This window comes from Melospiza melodia, chromosome 8 (assembly GCF_035770615.1).
Source record: "Melospiza melodia melodia isolate bMelMel2 chromosome 8, bMelMel2.pri, whole genome shotgun sequence".
Lineage (NCBI taxonomy): Eukaryota > Metazoa > Chordata > Aves > Passeriformes > Passerellidae > Melospiza > Melospiza melodia.
This window is the reverse complement of record NC_086201.1, coordinates 18,000,962-18,019,104: the sequence shown is the minus strand read 5'-3', so window position 1 is coordinate 18,019,104 and position 18,143 is coordinate 18,000,962. Positions and strand designations below refer to the sequence as shown.

Here is an 18,143-nt window from a genome sequence, read left to right as displayed (position 1 = left end):
GGGAAAGGTGGGTTCTGCTAGACCAGCTTGTTGTACTCCTGTAACAAGGTCTGGTGGATGTTGTTACCTGGGCCTTACTAAAGCTTCTGATCCCATTTCCCATGGCATTCCCCTGGACAATCTGTGGCTGCTCGGGGCTGGGATGGGTGTACTCTGTGCTGGGTCAAAACCACATGCAATAGACACTGAATGCACCTGCACTTCTGAATATTAATCTAGAATTAGGACTTGACCAAAGAAAACCAAATGAGCCTTTTAAAATTTTTTTGGTACAAAGAAGATTTTAATCATACTGACCTGTTACATTTGACCTTCTTTTGAGATATTTTAAATTGTTTTGTAATGGTACCATGTAATCTCTGCTTTATCTAGAATAAAGTCTGTATTTTGGAAGGTATATTTCCTTTTTTTGGGGTTTTTTTGGTGTTTTTTGGGTTTTTTTTTTTTTTTTTGGCTTGATTAGCTGCCTCTTCCAGAAGCTGGTGTGATACACTCCCAGTCTGTGATACCGATTCCAAAGACAGATGCTTATCTGAATTAAGAAGGTTATATGTGTGTGTGTGTTAAGTAAGAAAGAACATTGTATTGTTCTTCCTCATTCCTGTCTTGTGGGTAGCAGGGAACCTGAGGCATGTTCCTTCCCATGTGCCATCTTGATAGCCATGGACTTTTGCTCCCCAGACAACTTCTTACCCCTCTGGAATGAAGACACTCCTTTAAGTGAGTTTCAGTTTCTGTAAAACAAAACTCTTATCTGAGTTGTTTGATGTCATTATTAAAAAGGGGAGGATTTTCTATACAGATTTTAGTATTTATCCTTGTGGTAAAATTAACGGTATACTTTTTTCCATTGTCTTATGTTTACTTCACTTTGAAGAAGTACCTGGAACTTGCATGACAATATTTATAACTGTAATATCATAATAATTTTTTTTTCTTTTTTTCTTTTTGTCATCTGATAAGCACGGAAACTCAAAATATTAAGAGAACTGTTGCACCAGATGCACTGTTCTGAAGGATGAAGTGAGAGAGTGCTGGGTGAAGCAAAGATATCCTTGCTTCACAAACTGCTGTTTAGGATTGAAACGTTGAGATTTTTTTTAACATTTTCTTTTGGAAGGAGATGAGTGTTACTGAACTTGACCAGAGTTACAGGTTTATAAAAACCACATTATACTGTGTGTAAATATTCAGAACAAGAAACTTGTTTAACTTCTTACTAAAGCTGCATCTGATTTTCTCACTGCCATAGAAAGATCTGTCACAGTACAGACTGTTCTGTCAAGGAATGGATATGGTTATGGAAACTTGTATGTGAAACTGGATCTGAAAGTTTCTGAATTAAAAGATGTGATTTTTCCAGAAGAAAATAATTGCAGTAGGTTTATTTTGTCTGTTATATATTTTATTGGCTTTCTAGGCCTCTGGGAGTGATTTAAGTAAGCACTGTAACTCTGTTTGGAGCTGTAGTTCTCAGATCTCTAAAAAACTGTGGGTTTTTTCAGTTGGTTTCTGGCTGTACTTGACTGTTGAAGCCAGTGGTGACATTTAGTGTTCCAGAAAGTCTTTGCAGTACATGGCTGCTACTTCTGCTGCTTAAGGACAATAACAGTGCTTCAGTTCTCCTTAATGTCAAAATAGGTTTTGAAGAAATGGGAGGGCTGCAAAATAATAATAATAACAACAACAATAATGATGATGTGTTTCTTAGAGAATCCAAATTCTCTTTCCCTGCCATTCTTTGTCATAAGTGAGTTTGCTTGGCTTAAAAAATATTTTTAGCATTACAACTTTTAAATATTTGGACACTGTCTCTTTTTAATTATGTAACTTCAGTTACAAGTCAGGTTTTCCCCATTATGTTGCTTTCATGATGGCTTGGCAGTGGCTGTCCTCTTTTGAAGCTCTAGCACTTCAAAGAGCTGTATGGTTGTTTCCATTTGCGCTTGGTAACAAGGGTGTGACAGTGTCTCAATTGGGTTTTTTGGTGATGGCAGTTAAAAAGGAAAAAAAATCAGCAACAACACTCAATAATATTTTGGGCCCTGGTTGTGCCCGGGCAGCACCGTGTGTGGGCGTGGGCTGCCTGCAGGCGTGGCTGGGCCAGGGCAAGGCTTGGGCTGCAGCCTCTGCCTTTCAGGGTGAGGAGCGCAGTAATGAGGGCAGTGGTACCAGTTTGTAACTAGTGGGTGGTTACTGAAATCCAGAGAGGTTTCAGTGCTGAATTCCACATCTTTCACTGCTATTTTAATCATATTGTTGAATAACACAACTTAGAGCTGGCAGCAGCTAAACTTGTGGAAGTAACCAGAGTGCAAGATTTGTGGTGGTTCTATTTTGTTTTTCCTCTCTCTAGATCAGAGATTTAGGGATATCATAGTATGCTGTTAACCATATGTCATATTTCAAGCTTTGGTAGATGATTATAAACTGGGATTAAAAAATAAGTAATTATTTAAGCATTAATCAATAATCTTGTAATAACATTGTAGCAATGGATCCATAGTTGTTGATCCCAGCTTTCCTGTAGAGGGTGTTTGGTGTAATGTGTATTGGCAGAATTCTCTAAGTTGGTATCTTCAAAATAAAAACAAGCTGAAACTTCCCAGAAGCAGCTGAATTAAGTATGTTCATGGCTTTCCTGCCCACGAGCTCTGCTAAATAAAATAATACAGTTGTTTCACAAAACAAGGGAAAGCTATAAAGGTAGCTTTACTGTGATATTAAATCTCTCATGAGCGCTTTCCCAGAAATATGAATGTAGTAATTATATGATTAAAAAATCAGGAAACTTTTTGGGTTGTGCACTTCCTCAGGCTATTAACCTAACCACTAATTAACAAACAGGAAATTCCAGACCTGAAAGTTTCATTATTGCTATACTGAACTGTGAAAATATAAGTGTGTTAATGAGGATTTCATTATAGCCATCTGTAACTTGTTTTTAAATTGTGTTAAGGCAGGAAAAACATAATATACCATCTGTTACCTAGCTATATCAAATTGACGTGAAAAATATTGGAAAGAAATATCCCCCACTTTATAACCCTGGTTGTCTCTTACTTCTTTTCTTTTATTAATCCAATGTCAGTACTACCTAGCAACATGTAGTAACATGTCATTTACTCCTTAAATGATGTATTTGGTTCACTTAGACATTTCTGTAACATGTGTACCTGGGGGGAGGAGATGCTGACTTCCCAAAATGATAATTTCTGGGTGATTAATGACCTCTTAATTTTAGTGTCATGTTCTCTCAAGTATGTCTGAATCACCAAAACTCAGAAGTTGATAATTGTCTTGCAATTTAGAGTTCTTTTTTGGTTTTAAGTGAACAAAACTTCTGGATAACATCTATTAGTATGCTCTTATTTTCTGACCTAGTGAGCATGAATTGAAGCATTTTGCTTATCAGATGCTGGAGCTTTTGCAACTTTTACCTTAACCCTTGTGTTCCTCTGTAGAGCTTAATTGTCACAAGCTATCCCAGGTCCCTTGATTTCTGATTCTCTTTGACCTTAACAATGAGGGAATTTGTCATGTATTACCTTGCACTTACCAAGAAATATTATGGATTCTTGATTGTCGGATGTTTGTAGGTGTAATGCAAGTGAGAAGAAGGTGGTGGTCCCGTGGAAAAAGGTGCAGAACTTGCTCTTGGGAGGGTGGGACAGAGGGTTGGCACAGAAGAGAATACTGAAACAATTTTGGAATAGTGAGGCGGATCCTTTGCAGCTGTGATGAAATAATGACTCAGTAAGGTCAAAAAATGTGCTAGTGTTTACATATTACCTTTTGTGTGAGTTGGATCTATAACATTAAATTGAGGATAAAAGGTTGTAATAGAGGTAGAGAAGTGAAAAGGTCAGGCACCAATTTATCAAAGTAATACTGTCAACAGGCAGCCCAAAATACAGGCTTGTCCTTTAGTCCACAGGTGTTTTTTGAGCAGACACTCTCTTTTTTGTTCTGGATTTGCACAGCAGCTAGGACAGCTTTGTTGAGGGCTCTTGCCTTATTCGGGACAAACTAAATTTGATGGCTGAATTTAACAATAAAAATCTGTTTCTCTGCAGACTCATGCAGCAAGCACAGTTAGAATAAAATGAGGAACTCTTTGATGTAGCAGTCTATCTACAATGTAAATGTCTTAAGGCTGTGGAAAGGGAAAACGATCTAAGGGCTTTGCTGACCAAATGTATGAGGAAAAGCCCGCTGGTACAGTCCTGCTTGTCCTTCAAAAGGCTTCTCCTGGTCTCTATCCCAAAGCTTTTTGGGAAACAAAGCAAACCTGGCAGAAGACAGTAAACCTTGCAAGGTTATATAATTTGCCCCAATAAGAACAGTGAGGTGGGAAATGTTCTGCTGTGAAGGTGAGGCCATGCCATCTTGGAGTTCCATAGGGATTTGTGCTGGAGCTCCTAGTTCAGTATGTTAATAATCTAGGAAAGCAGCTGAATAGTAAGGTGACACTTTGATGACAGTAGAAAGTTACTAATCATTGTAATAAGAGGAGCTATGACTGAAGACTTGCAGAAAAGTTTTTCAAAACTAAATGGATAATAAAATGAGATTAAATTCACTTTATACAGACATACTACAAATCAGTTTGCCATGCACATTAGCAAAGAAACAGAGAACAAAAGGGAAACCAGGATTTGGCCAGTGTATAAATCTCTAATGACAATACAGTGCATGGTTCTGGTCTCTGCCATATCCACAGGGATGAAGTAAACAGAAGGTTCAGAGACAATCAATAGAGATGGTCAAAGGTGAGATATGACTTAAGGGACATGAGAGCTGAGACCATGTCATTGTGTTCTTACATTTACCTTTTGTCCAGGTGCCAATTTGTGATGTTCTGACTGTTCCAAGTAAATGAAAGGAGAACGTGCAGCAGAATTGTCTAATGATGATGCATGAAATCCTTAAACCAAATGTTAACTAATGGTAAAAAATTAAGTCTCCCTTATTGTTGAATGATGATACAATCTAAAATTAACTCTCCTCACTGATGTATGACTTGCATAAGAAAAAGAAGTTCTTGGTCTGTTTCCAAGCCATTTGGAAGCCTCTTGTCTATACTCTCTTTTCCAATTCTTTTTGATTTAACAAAACTATTTGCCTTTCCCTGGAGACTTGACTGTGTTGGTCCATCACAGATGAGATGTCAACTCAGTAGGTACAAAGCAACTGAAGAAACAGAGTATTTAATAAAGCAAGAGTTTAATCTGGAAAAATGCCATTCTTACCCTGGTAGTCCGTGCTTCCTGCTATTCTTGCTGCTTTCAGACTTCAGTTTCTCATGGATATTATTTTAAAAAAATAATCATTACTATTTCAGGGTTAGATGAAATATCAGATAGTTTTAAAAAGCAGTCTTCTGTTTATAACAATAGAGACAATAGGTTCAAAAAGTTCCCAGCTTCAGAGATACATCCCTATTGGGGATTTTTAAAACCAGATAATTCTGGGAAGCTTTTGCAAACACACATTATTGATACACATCCATTGAGTTCTAACAGTGCATTGGGCTTCTGGAGTTGTGGTTTGGGTTTTTTTTTTTCTCCCTATTGCAAAGGTTCTAAATGCTCTGGGTAATCAGAGACAGATGAATCTGGAAGTATTAAAGATATAAGAATGAATAGTGGGAAAGTTTTGGTTTCTTTTCCTCACTAGTACATACAAGTCTTAACTTTTTGGTCGTGGAAACAATTCTATGAATTAAAAAGCATGAAAGATCTGTACAGGCCACTCAAATGTGGCCTGTACAGGGACCTCTTTGAGAAGTGTTTTGTATTTAGCCCTATACTGTCATTCTATTTAGCAAAATAGAATGACAGATTCTATATAGAATAGAATCTGTCATACATAGATTCTTCTGCTTCTTTTAAATATACACATGAGAAATAAAATAAATTTCAGTTTATGGTGCATTCACATAATTGCCTTTCATTGTTGATACTATTCACTTGATGTTTCTTTAGGAATTGTTTTTACACAGCAATGCCAGGATTTGTAATTTAAGTAAATGTTTTATGAAAACAATGAGAAGCCCTTTAAAATTCTAAACCGAATTCTAACAAAACTTTTAAATTCCATTCCTTTACATGGTGGCTTTCTTCTTTTTCCTAATACATTGTGTAAGCTCTTCTCCTTCTTCATCTTTTAATATTCTTGCAATTTTACCTTCCACAAGTGTTCTGGGAACTTAAAAGACAAAAACAAAACCCCAAAAAGGAAGGAATCTATGCTGAGTGATAATGGGGAAAAGGTAAAAGTAACCTCTGTCAGATGAAGGGAAAATGGCCAGGTACATACTTGTAGAAATGGGAAACCTTTCTGTTTCCCATTATCAGGTTATCTGAGATGTTGTGCACTTGCTTGTAGTCAGTAGTATTAAATTCTGTTGGTCACTCCCTGAATGAGAGCCCTATGATTTTTCAGCAGTGATAAATTTACTGCTTAATCTACGAAAGCCATAAGGAGCATTTTGCTAACTAGATAAACTACATGTAAAATAACCACAAGATAACAGCGGGACTAAAAAAAAATCAGGGGATTTATTACTGTGAGTATTAATTGTATATTTCTAGCTGTAGCCCTTAGACCCAGATAGTAATTAAAGCTTCCAAGTGAGTGTCTCAAATACTGTGTCCTGTGTGGGACATAGCAGCCACAGGCAATATGTTGGTGTTTTAGCCCACACTGATACCCTGTGTGCACCAAAGCTTTCCTGCAATCCTGGCTGCATCTGCATTATTGCCCTCTCCAACTTATCAATCAAGTGAAAGGATTTTTATTTTTTTATTGTTAACTACTGAAGTTTGGTTGCAGAGTGCATTTGACTTGGAGCACAACTGATTAATTGTTTCCTTCAACCTTACCCATGTTTAGGCAAAGCTGACTTACATTTCTGTTTTGTCTGGCATTAATGTGGGATGGATGCTGGTGATAGGACTTCTCAGGTAGGAAAGGTTAGGTAAGGAACTGTCACTAATGTTGTTTACTCAGCACACAGGCACTCACACAGATGTTTTCCTCTCACTGAAGCACTACTCAAGCCACTTTGAAACACACTGTGGCCTGATACAGATCTGGAAGCAACATTTGCCAATGATAGAAACCTGCAGGATGTTGCCAGTGATGACAGCACTTGCCCTAAGAGTTTGTTGACTGCATTCCTTTCCAGTCCCTGGGCAGACTCAGCTGCAAGCAGCCCTCCCATGGCTGAATGCATTAGGGCTGACTTTGGGAAGAGGTAACTGAATCAAGAATTGCTTTTAAGCTGCTTTTAAGCAGCTTCTGGTTTTAATTGACAATGAGGTCAAGCTTCTGTAAATTATCCTACTTTAAACACTTCTGAGTTGTTTTTGGTTTTGCGATAGCATAAATATTGTACTTGGCTTGTGAAATTGATTTATGAAAATCTTAAATTTCAATAATTTTGTAGGTAGTACTGATGATGAAATTACCTGGATGTAAATGGGTATTTGTCTCTGTTGTCTAAATATTCCATTAATCCCTAGAATATGCTTACCTGAGGTGTTCAGTTGGATATCTCACAGGCAGAGACATGGGGAAGGCTGAAAAGCATGGATGGAAGGACTAGTCCTAATTCTAAAAATTCCCACTAAACTTATTTTGTGCAAATAAAAGGGGTGCGGAAAACAGGATTGGATTCTTTTTATGGTCTAAAGCCACAGAAGACATAACAAAGCTACTTAATGCTCTCTTTTGAATTGGCTGAAGTAGATATGTTGGGATTACAGGCTGTACAAATCTCTAGATGTACTCTGCAGGCTGTTTGGTCAGGTGGTGGGATTATAAATAGGTAGGCTTACTGATGTCAGCAGCAGCCACAGTGAGCTTGCCATGCACACTCACACTCACACTCCCTCCCTTCTACCTCCACATGCTATTGAAGGAAACTCACCTGATATTAATGGGGAAGAACCACCTGTGCTATCTTGGAGGTGAGCAGAAAAGTAGTGTAATCAATTTTAGCTATTCTATTTCCCTTTCCTTGTTCAGAGGCTGAGCAGAATGGCCTCAAAGTAATATTTGTGTTGTGTTGTCCTAATACCTGCTGTGAGGAAAAAATATTTACCAATAGTTATATATCTTCAGTACACAGAATTCAGGTGTAGGGCAGTACATAAATTTCCAGAACTTAAATATAGGCCTGTACGAAGGAAGAAGAATTAATGTCTGTTGTAATTTTTCAGACAAAGTACATAATAATTCTACAAAAGGTTTTTAAAATCCCGTCTCTGGCTAAGAGATGAGGGTGTGTACAGATGTTTTTATCCATGTGGGCAGACTGCTGAAATTTTGGTGGTAAATTTCTGGGTATATAAGCTGTTGACTATTTTATTTTAAAATGATATTTGGTGCTTAGAAACTCAAATGAAGTTTTTGAAATTATTTTAAGTGAGAAATGCTGTTATTTCATGCAGGCTGTAAGGCTTTTCTGATTTCTTTGGTTTGCATCAGATTTTGAGATTTTGATCTAAAATTTAGTTGCTTGTAATACATTGTAAAAGTTGATTCTTTTAGTGTTTATTATGATAGAGTCCTTGCTGTGTATTCTGTGTGTTCCTTGTATGTTGTATACTGATTTTATTTGTCATGGAAAGCATTAAAATATTTTGTAGTACCCTAAGTAGACTAAATTCCTAAATAACTGCACAGTGCCAAGATGGACTTTGCTTACAGCAACAAAGAAAGAATTGAAGAAGCAGTGCTCAGTTGAACTTCCTGCAGGAGTCAGTATGCTGCTGGCACTGTGTCATCTGTTAGCATGTTAAAAACTCAGCAGTGAAGTATATTGGCTGTAAACTGGCTGTGGTAGAGAAAGCTGGAAAGGATGCAGGGGTGAACATAGACATGAATTATCGTAGTTAGAACAAAGCATTCATTAGGAAAATTTCTTAACATTCTCCAGAGCACAGTGATGATGATTATAATCATTATTATATAAATAAGAATTTTTTCCTCCTTTGTATTTAATGCTGAAGGCCTGTACATTTTTATAGAAAGTGCAGAGGCTTTCTAATGAAGTGGTTATGCAAAATAGCTTTGGTGTTACCATCATGCAGGGAGCCAGGTTTCTTCAAAGAAATATCTTCTTTCTTCAAAGAAATACCTTCTTTCTTCCTTGCCTCTTGCCTGTTGCAAGAGTCCAGTGAGGAGTGGATGCAGAGGATTTTGGGTGTGCAGATATAAGCAGAGAAAGGGGATAATGACAGCTCTTGTGTGTAGATGGGGATGAGTTTGGAGACAAAATAGGAGCATTCATTTGGGGCCCTGAGCTGCCAACCAATGAGGGAGGTAAAGTTAAAGTAGGACAAAGGGGAGGGAGCTCCTGCTGCCAGTGGCTGCAGAGGTGGCTGTGAAAACTGCTGGTGGGGTTTATGCTGTGCAGGGAGCTGGGATGGGACTTGTGGCTCTGCTTTGTACCACCCATTGCCCCTCACAGAGTGCCTGAGATGAGGCTGGGGCTCCAGCAGCAATTGGGGAAGTAGTAAATGTGACCCTGTTCCTGAAGGTAAAGGGTTTTTCCACTTTGCTTTCTGAGGAAGATGCAGGCAGGAGCGTGAATGTTGAGGAGGCAGCTGTAAAGAATGAGCAGGAAAATCTGGTGGCAGGTGGGTGCTCAAAGCATTTCTTAGTTTTGCAAGTGATGTTGGCCCAAGAGACTCAGTGTTTCTGTTTGGGGAACTGTAGCTATAGTCTTCATATATTGGGAGAAACTTCCTCATTACATCAAACCTTTCTGGATACTAACTGCCAAGATGCTTCTCTTGAAATCTAGTGAAGAAAATGCTTGGTTTTGTACAATTTCTCAGCTTAAACTGAACTCTTTTTTTTTCTCTTTCTTTCCTGTAATGAGCAAGGGTGCTTTATTTGCTGACAGACCTGGTTGTCAGTGTAGGAACTCTCTATACATTCACCATGTGTCTTGTAGCATCTGTGTATAAGTGCATACACACAGAGATATTTCTATTTAATCTTGCTCAGGATAGGAAACTTTTCCTGTGTCCCATTCCCTTCCAATACTTCACATCATCTCTGTTCTTCAGTTTAATAGATTCTCCTAATTTTGGGTTACGTGAATGTACAAAAGATTTTAAGTGTTACCAAACTCAAGGTGGATAAAAGATATAACTGCTAAGAGAAAGTTTTTGGTGAATAAAGAACTTTCTAAAAGGGAGAAAGCTTGTTCTATTCAAAGCATTTGCAGGAAAAATGAAAATAAATTGCAGTGCTTTCTAAAGTTGCCTTGCTATGCTTTCTCAATTATTGTTCCTGTGTCTGAGTTTTCAGCTGGGAAGTGCTACTGTTGTAGTTGAACCCAGCCTTCTACAGCAGGTAAAAGGAGAGGGGTTGGATTTTGTCTTCCTTGTTAGTGTAGAGCTTCTTAGCTTCTGTCCTGCAGCACTTCATCTGTTACCCACCTACACCTACACCCACTTACCTGTATTTGAGGCATGTATGTCTGTGAGTGAAAAAGGAAGGGTCTGTATTAGCCTCTTTCCTGGCTGCTGTGAAACTGAGCAGCTCCACTTTTCTCTTCCTTACCTTTCCTAGCCTCTGAATCTATCCAGTCCCTGCCTCCAGTGTTACTTCAAAAACATTATTTTCAACAGGAGAAAAAAGCAACAGCAGCAAAGCTCAGATAATTGACAATTTGTGCTTCTATTGATGTTCAGAATAGCAGCTGGAAAAGCCCCAAGCAGAGCTAGGTGCTTCATCTGCAGGCTTTGAAAAGACAGTGGCATTTTACCTGCTTTCATGACTGGGGGTAACGACCAGAAGGACAGATTCATGTTTTGTTTCATTTGAAATCCCTTAATTGAACTTTCTTACTAGTCATGGAAGAAAAGCAGCTGTTTGAGCAACCTTTTTAGCAGTTCTTGATAAAGATTTGAGGGTTTATTTTTAGTGGAGGTAGCATACGTTTTCTTGAGTTTTAAGTATTTGTCAGATTTATTAGTGTATCAAAGGTTAAGCTCCCCCTTTCACATCAAGCTGCTCTTTGTTTTCTTTTCCTGTTTATTCAGCCAGTTGTATATTACTCAATTACTGTTACAGATTTACTGCTTTCTCTTCCCTGCTCTCCTTTTCTGTCAGGCTGTTTTCATAATTGTAAATATAATAAAGGATAACTGAGCCATACAAGGTTTTAATGGTTTTGAATGCCATTCAGATTTTTTGTTCTTTCTTTTGGCAGCAAATCTGGGTTACTTTTTTGCATTTTTTACTATGAGAAAAGGTTGCAAAAATAGATATAAGTATCTGCTTTCTGTGGAGCTGTGTAACACATGGACATGCCAGGTTTGTACTTGTATTTTGTGTTGCCCTATTTACTTCAGGAGTCTAAGTTCTCAACCTCTTTAGAAGTAATGTCATTGGAACTAATTTTCCACTTCATTTTATTTGTTAGTTTTGGCTTGGTTCCCCCCCCCCCCCCAGGAATAAAAGAAGTACTTATTTGGCACAACAGAATGTGTTGTAACAAAACTTTTGTATCAGACCACATTTCTATAATTCCTCAATAATAACAATAATAATAAACTTTGTACTAATTTAGAGGAGAAGGTATTTTTTCTTTTTTTTTTTTTCTTTTATCCTCTCTTGCCTGCTAGGATTCTGAGCTTTTGGCTCTCTTCCTAAGAGCAGAGTGATTCTTATGCCTAGAGGGGAGCTAACTGTGTTTTGTTGGATGGTACAGACAGCACTGTCAGCAGCTTTCTGTTCTCAGGAGTTGAGTCTTTTATACGTTTTAAGTGAGCATGAATACATCATTATAATATTAGTTGTGATTCAGCTTTTAAGGGCAATGAGTTAATATTTTTTCTAGAAAAGTTTTAAATTTGTTGTTTAATTAGTTAAATTATATGTTTATACCAGAGTTAGTGCCCCTTTAATGCTAAGAGGGGCACAATTAACAACATGCCCATAATACAATTTGTGTTTCTGTTGTCTCAGAATTGCGTCTTTTTCCTTGTAATGATAGAAAACATTTAATGAATTGTGGCTCAAATACAGTCGCTTCTGTTTTCAAGACTGTCACTGCCATGGGGACAGATAATCAGAGGGGGCAAGTGTCTGTTCCAAATGGTCTGGAGGGAACTGAAGGATTCATTTGCTGCTTTCTTGCTTTTAGTGTGAACCAGACATTCAGAGATTCCATTAAGCTTTCACCTTACTGTCATGGTTACCATCCCAGTCCTGTGATTTATTTCTCTCTAGGATAAGACTGAAAAAAAAAATCTTCAGAGCAATGAGGCTAGCTAGGGGGTAAATCCACACATCCCTTTGACTAGGGAAACTTTTTCTTTCACATCATCTTTGAAAACAGATCCTGGTTCCAGGGGTGCCTCCTTTTCTCGGTCCACTTTATTTATTGAAAGAGACCGAAAATGCACTTCACTTTTTTTTGCTTTCTTTATATCAGAATAAAGGTATGAGTAAGAGAACATCTGCAGATTTTTTGTTAGATGTTTGCTAGAACCTCACTGAGTAAATCTGTAATCTTCAAAGATCACTTAATTAGTAATATTAGTATTATCATTACCCATAGCATTACTACTGCCATGTCAGTTGCACTATGAATTATTGTGCTGGCAGAGCTATATACCCAGTGCCTTATTTTATCCCGTATTATTTTTCTCTATTATTTTTAAAATACCAGTATTATTTTCAATATTTGTATCCTTTCAATCTTGGGAATTAGTATAGAGATATGCCCTGTAAAATAACCTGTTACCACAGAAGATTTGCAAACTGTTAATGTTTGTTCTGCTGCTTGGAAATTGAAATTAAAGTTTGTTTCTGAACTTGGGGGTTTTTTTGGTACCTATTGAGCCACCTGCTAGACTCAATATTTGTACAATATGACCTCATGTTCTTCCAGAAATAACTAAATGGATGAGTTGAGAATCTGAAAGATCATATTTCTCTCTGGAGCAGATACAGCAAATATTTTTCCTTTATATCATCCTACATGTATCATAAGCCTGGCTTGAAGGGATGACCTAAGAATGGACATTGTTTGACTCTCATTGATCCATACTTTGATCTTAACATCTAACTGGTGCTTTTGTAGTAGAAATAAAGAGAGAGATTGTATCTCAAACAGTGATATTGATGTTGAGATGAAAGCCCAGTATCAATGCTGGTAGTCATGTTATATAGATGCTCTGGGGCTGGCACAGCAAATATTTGGGCTGCTGAATGTTAAGGGAAAATATCAGAGTACTACCATACGTCTAACTTAAAATAACTTTTTGAAGCACTTAGTGGCCCCCCAAATTTTGTATAGAAATATGTGTGTGTGGTAATAATTTAGTGAAGATGACTAGAATTTATTTTTGAAGTATTTTTCATCTATACTTATGCCTGAAATATATAGGAGTGACTTGCCTTGACAGCTTCAGTCGTGTGCTGCACTATGAGGAGCAGATCAGATAGTAATGCTGCAGTTGTCTCTAAACTTTTCCTAGCAGGTAGTGTTTTATCTTGAAGACTTGCAGTGGTCAAGTATTTGAATTGGTGGTACAGACTTGGAGTTGGTTTTGGTGTTGGGATAAAATGATGTGTGGAAGATGCCTTGGTGAGAAAATCACTTTCATTGGCTTCTTGAATTGCAGAGTAGGGAGAGAAGGGTTTGTCTGGAAAACCTACCTCTACAAGTGTATTTCCACCATCACCTGCTTATTTAATCATGGTCACCTGAATTGTTCTTGCTGTCCAGCACCAGTTCTGGGGCTGGGAGTGCAGCCCAGCCTGACTGGCAGGCAGCTGCTCCCCTGATAAGGTAGAAAAACAAGCTGAAATAATGAAAAAGCAATGAGACCAATTGCAAATACTTTGGGCTGAGAAGGAGAGATGAGAGAAATAGTGAGAGCTGAAGAATCAAAAACATGGTGTCTGGGAACAGAAAATGAAAGCATTGGCATCCTGTTGTTTAATAAGAGGTTGCCAAAAACTTGGCCTGACTTCTGAGAAAGTACACTTGGGATTTTTCTTCCTTTGTGTGGGGTGGGAGAGGTAAGCATAAGTAACCATAAAGCACATTCAGATTTCCAAGAAATGGGTGGGGTACATGGCTCTGCAGTGGGGCACGCAAGGCTTCAGCAGTGGTGTTAGACTGCCTGTATATGTGTGTGTGTGTTCTTTATAAATACGTGGAACTTCAGCTGCTGCACACATGTCTTGAGAAGAGTATTTGGTCAGTTTTAGTTGGACACTGTATGAATAAACCACATTTATTGCTATGTGTCATTAAGTACTCTGGTGATAAGAGAGTTCCGGTGATAAAATTGCATTTGTCTACTTAATAGAAAATAGAGTCCCCTAGCATTTGAAAACTTTCTGCGACACCTCTTCAAAGAGATAAATAGCTTTTAACAGTCATTTGAAGTTAAAGATGTAAGAAAGAGTAAAAAAGGGAGGACAAGCAGTACTAGATCATGTTGGGCTTTTTGGTATTAATGTAATGGGGTAAGTTTTTATGTTTGTGGGATTTTTTTTTATATCTAATAGTTGTATTGATGCTCTGCACTTGCTAATAATTTCTATTTGGCAGTTACATGAAAGCAAAAACTCTTGCAAAAAAACCCCCAAAGAAACTGGGGAGGAATGCAAAGGAGTTTGCTTTATACATTTTGCAATGTTTGTATAATCATGAAACTACCCAGACAAGCTGCTGTAGAGACCAAAGTCAAATTTTCAGCTCATGTTGTACATCATGAATTGCATAGAGAGCACACCAAACTAATTTAAGTCATTGTGAGAGGAGGTTTACATTTTGAATGTGGATCCCCATTCAGTGGTTTTGGAGGCTGTGAGTACTCCCGATTAGCTCTGAGGGGCCGTGAATAGTTAATTTTTCAGCACAGAGTTCTGAAGTTCAAAACTCTAAGCACTTTCAGCAACAGATCAGTCATGTGAAGCCTTGTTACAGTTGTTTCTTTGCAATGCTGCTCTGGACCTTGTTTGCTCTTCATTGTGAGTGACTTTAAACTTTTTTCTCAAGAAAGGCCTGTGTTTCTAGTTGTATGCTAGGTTCTTTTTGTTTTAATTCTGCAGGGCAATTGTAGGGCTTAATTTATTTCCTTAGGTTTAAAGTAAACAAACTTTGGTACAGCTCCATGTAAATGATAAGCGTATTTTTGGAGCCTTTGTGTATTATGTTGAAATGTATTAAAACTTCCTGGTAATGTGGCTCCATTCAAGAATGTTTACAAGAAATTCAAAATCTGTCATGAGGTAATGTGTCTTGACTATGTCTTGATCTTGTTTCTAATGGTAAAATTCTTAATTAATAGTATCTTTTCCTTCTGAATATATTGCTTAATTGTGGAGAGTTACTTAAAAAAAGGGAGATATTGGACTAGATGTTTTAGGACATGAGAGTTCTGCATTCAGAATTTGCTCTAACATACATATGTTAAGAGATACAGAGATTTTTATGCTGTTTTAGAACTTTTTTTAGTGAAATAAGTGCAGCTTATTTAGTGATCAGTCCTTGTATTCAAATGTAAACTGTCTGGTCATTGACATGGGAAAGAGTATAGAGAAAATTAAAATAGATCACCATAGGTGAGGGGATTATGTGAAAGCATATTGTGAGTGAAATATCAGGAAATATTAAAACACAGTAGAATTGGTTATACTGTTATTTTATTACTGTCCAGAAGTTAAATACTGTAGAACTGGTAGAATTTCTTTGAATAATTTAATAACCAATTAAAGGGGAGGAAAAGTGTCACTATTTGCTCCAGTATCTATCCTGTATTAAGCACACTGGTAGTAGGCTTCAAACTGCATAGTGCAATATTTCTGTTTATACTAATCCAGTAAATCTCTTTGGAGAATGTACAAATAGGGTCTTTGCATAACCCAAGGGAGGAAAAACCAGCCAAATAATTTATTCTTTCATGGTACATTAAAGAATTCTTTTTGGCTTGATGTTTATTGGGTGCTTTTTTTTTTGTGAGGGGTACTTTAGCCTGTTTTGTCTTCTGTCACCGCTGATAGTATATTTAAGGTATCTTATCCCTTCATTGCACATATGACTTTAGAAAATAATGAAGTGTGGTTTGTTACTGTTTTGAGGCTTGTTATTTTGTCAGTTTGAAATCATATGTATAAATGCATACTTGATTTTTAACTTTTATCTGTTTTTCAGAAGAAAATCTAAGGCACCACCTCCTCCATCTGAAACAAAATCCATTCCTGTTTCTCCATTTGATAACACAGAGCCAACCAACCTCATCATGGAACAGAAAGAGAATGTAATCGATAAAGATATTGAATTATCAGTGGTCCTGCCAGGAGATGTGATCAAGTACACTACAGTGAATGGGAGGTATGTTACACAGAATGATATTTTTGTTTAATACTATTTTTTGCTCAAGTTTACTCCAACCTTCATCCAGGTTATAACCATTTGGTAAAATGCATGATTGTTCATCCTATTTGGGTACAAAGTTTTGTGTTCAGCACTTGCTCTGCTACCTGTAGACTACTAGCAGTCATCAAAAAACATGTAATCACTCCAGATAAAATCTGTAATGCTTCAAAAATAATTTATAGCTACAGCTTTGGATTTCTTTTTACAGTTATGTTTTCCTTAAGCTGGTTTTAGTCTAAAATGCATATTTCAGACTGGTAATTGATAGGATAGATTGTGCATGTAGCTCTTAAGTCACCTTCTGTTCAGAAAGACCTGCACCTTTACTGGTGAGCTGAAATCATAAATCCTGGGACCTAAAATGTTGCTCTACTAAGAAGAGTCCTGTGCAAGGCTGTGTATGGATCACAGCAATTTAGATGCCAGTCTGTTGCTATCCTAAGCTGAAATAGGACAACCTATTTGTATATTGTCCTTGTGTTAGTGTATAGCCCATGTCTCTCCTACAGAAACCAAGCAGGCTGACTTATTTATTCATTCAAACCAGGTACTATAAATGTGTGCTTATACCTGCTTCCTAATGAGGGATGAAATCTGGCTCGAGTCTGTTTGCACACTCTCCTTTGCTGGAGTTCATGAGTGTTGCTAGGCATCAAATACCAGCTTGTTCACCAGACCTGCAGTGGGTCTTTTTACACCTCCCCCTGACTCTGTGATTTTCAGGATAACTTAAATGTGAGATTTTTTTTCTCAGAAGAAATTTTTTGAAATAATGTTGCTTTATACTGGTTTTGTCAGCACATTTATAGCAAGGAATATTGCAGTCTGTAAATATGATGCCTTCCTCTGTTTTTAAGCCTTCTTAGACATGAGGCTCCATGTGTACACTGTCGGGAGCTTGTTTTTTTTGCTGCTTTTGTCCAGTGATGAGTGATCTCTACCGTGGGCCCTCTCTCATGCTTTGCTCAGAACAAAGTGCTAGAAAGGAATGTTGTTGCGTCTATTTTCACCTGGTCAGATTACATTGTGTATAATTACTCAGTATTCAAGACTGGCCTTACAGGCTTATCAGGGATTGCACTCATTTCCCAATCAGTTTCATTATTCCATAGTTACAGGATTTTCCAATCAAGATACTGTATGTGATTGATTTCATAAGTGACTATCTTGCCAGTATTAGCATTGCTAGGCTCATCTCAGAATGAGGGAGATGTGCACTACCTGCAGTCCACCGTGAAACATAATTCAAACTATCTCTTGTTCTAGCTTTGCTCTGGCTTTGGAGTTATTTATCATGATCAAATAGGCATAACCCCTCTAAAAATGACATAAACAGAAAAATTGTTACTTTGCTTCTTTTGTCATTCATAATTGGAGGTGAGCAGCTCTGAAGGTCTTGAGGAGAGAACACCTTTTAAATCTCATAGTAGAAAAAGCAAAATGGTGAGATTTAACAGCTGTGTGCTCAAATTCCATAGTCCACCAGAAGAAACTTTTCTTTATCAGATTAGGTGGGGTTGGTTTGCTCCCTGCCTTGGCATAGTGGGTAGCAAGAGCTATGTAGCACAAAGCAAGGTGTTAATGAAATAAAAATCCTGATTATGTAGAAGTTGGAATACGTAAACACATTTATGCTCTGAGATTTCCAGAAAACCTTGAGTAATTTGATGAATTTAAGTTGCAAATAAATATTTTACTGAGTTAGATAAAGGAGGAC

The 18,143-nt window shown here is 37.5% G+C and overlaps 1 protein-coding gene across 8 annotated transcripts in view; it reads left to right on the top strand.

Moving 5' to 3' along the window:
* Nucleotides 1-18,143, top strand: part of COBLL1 (cordon-bleu WH2 repeat protein like 1) — a 73,861-nt gene that overhangs the window by 23,535 nt on the left and 32,183 nt on the right. For 4 of the 8 annotated variants that reach the window (XM_063162012.1, XM_063162017.1, XM_063162013.1 and 1 more), the window contains exon 2: nt 16,202-16,381. In XM_063162012.1, the coding sequence (XP_063018082.1) occupies nt 16,202-16,381 (180 nt within the window). Of the gene's footprint in view, nt 1-7,080; nt 7,262-9,398; nt 9,651-14,903; nt 15,019-15,232; nt 15,280-16,201; nt 16,382-18,143 lie in introns of those variants that run through there. The other 4 variants (XM_063162019.1, XM_063162014.1, XM_063162015.1 and 1 more) reach the window with 4 other exon arrangements.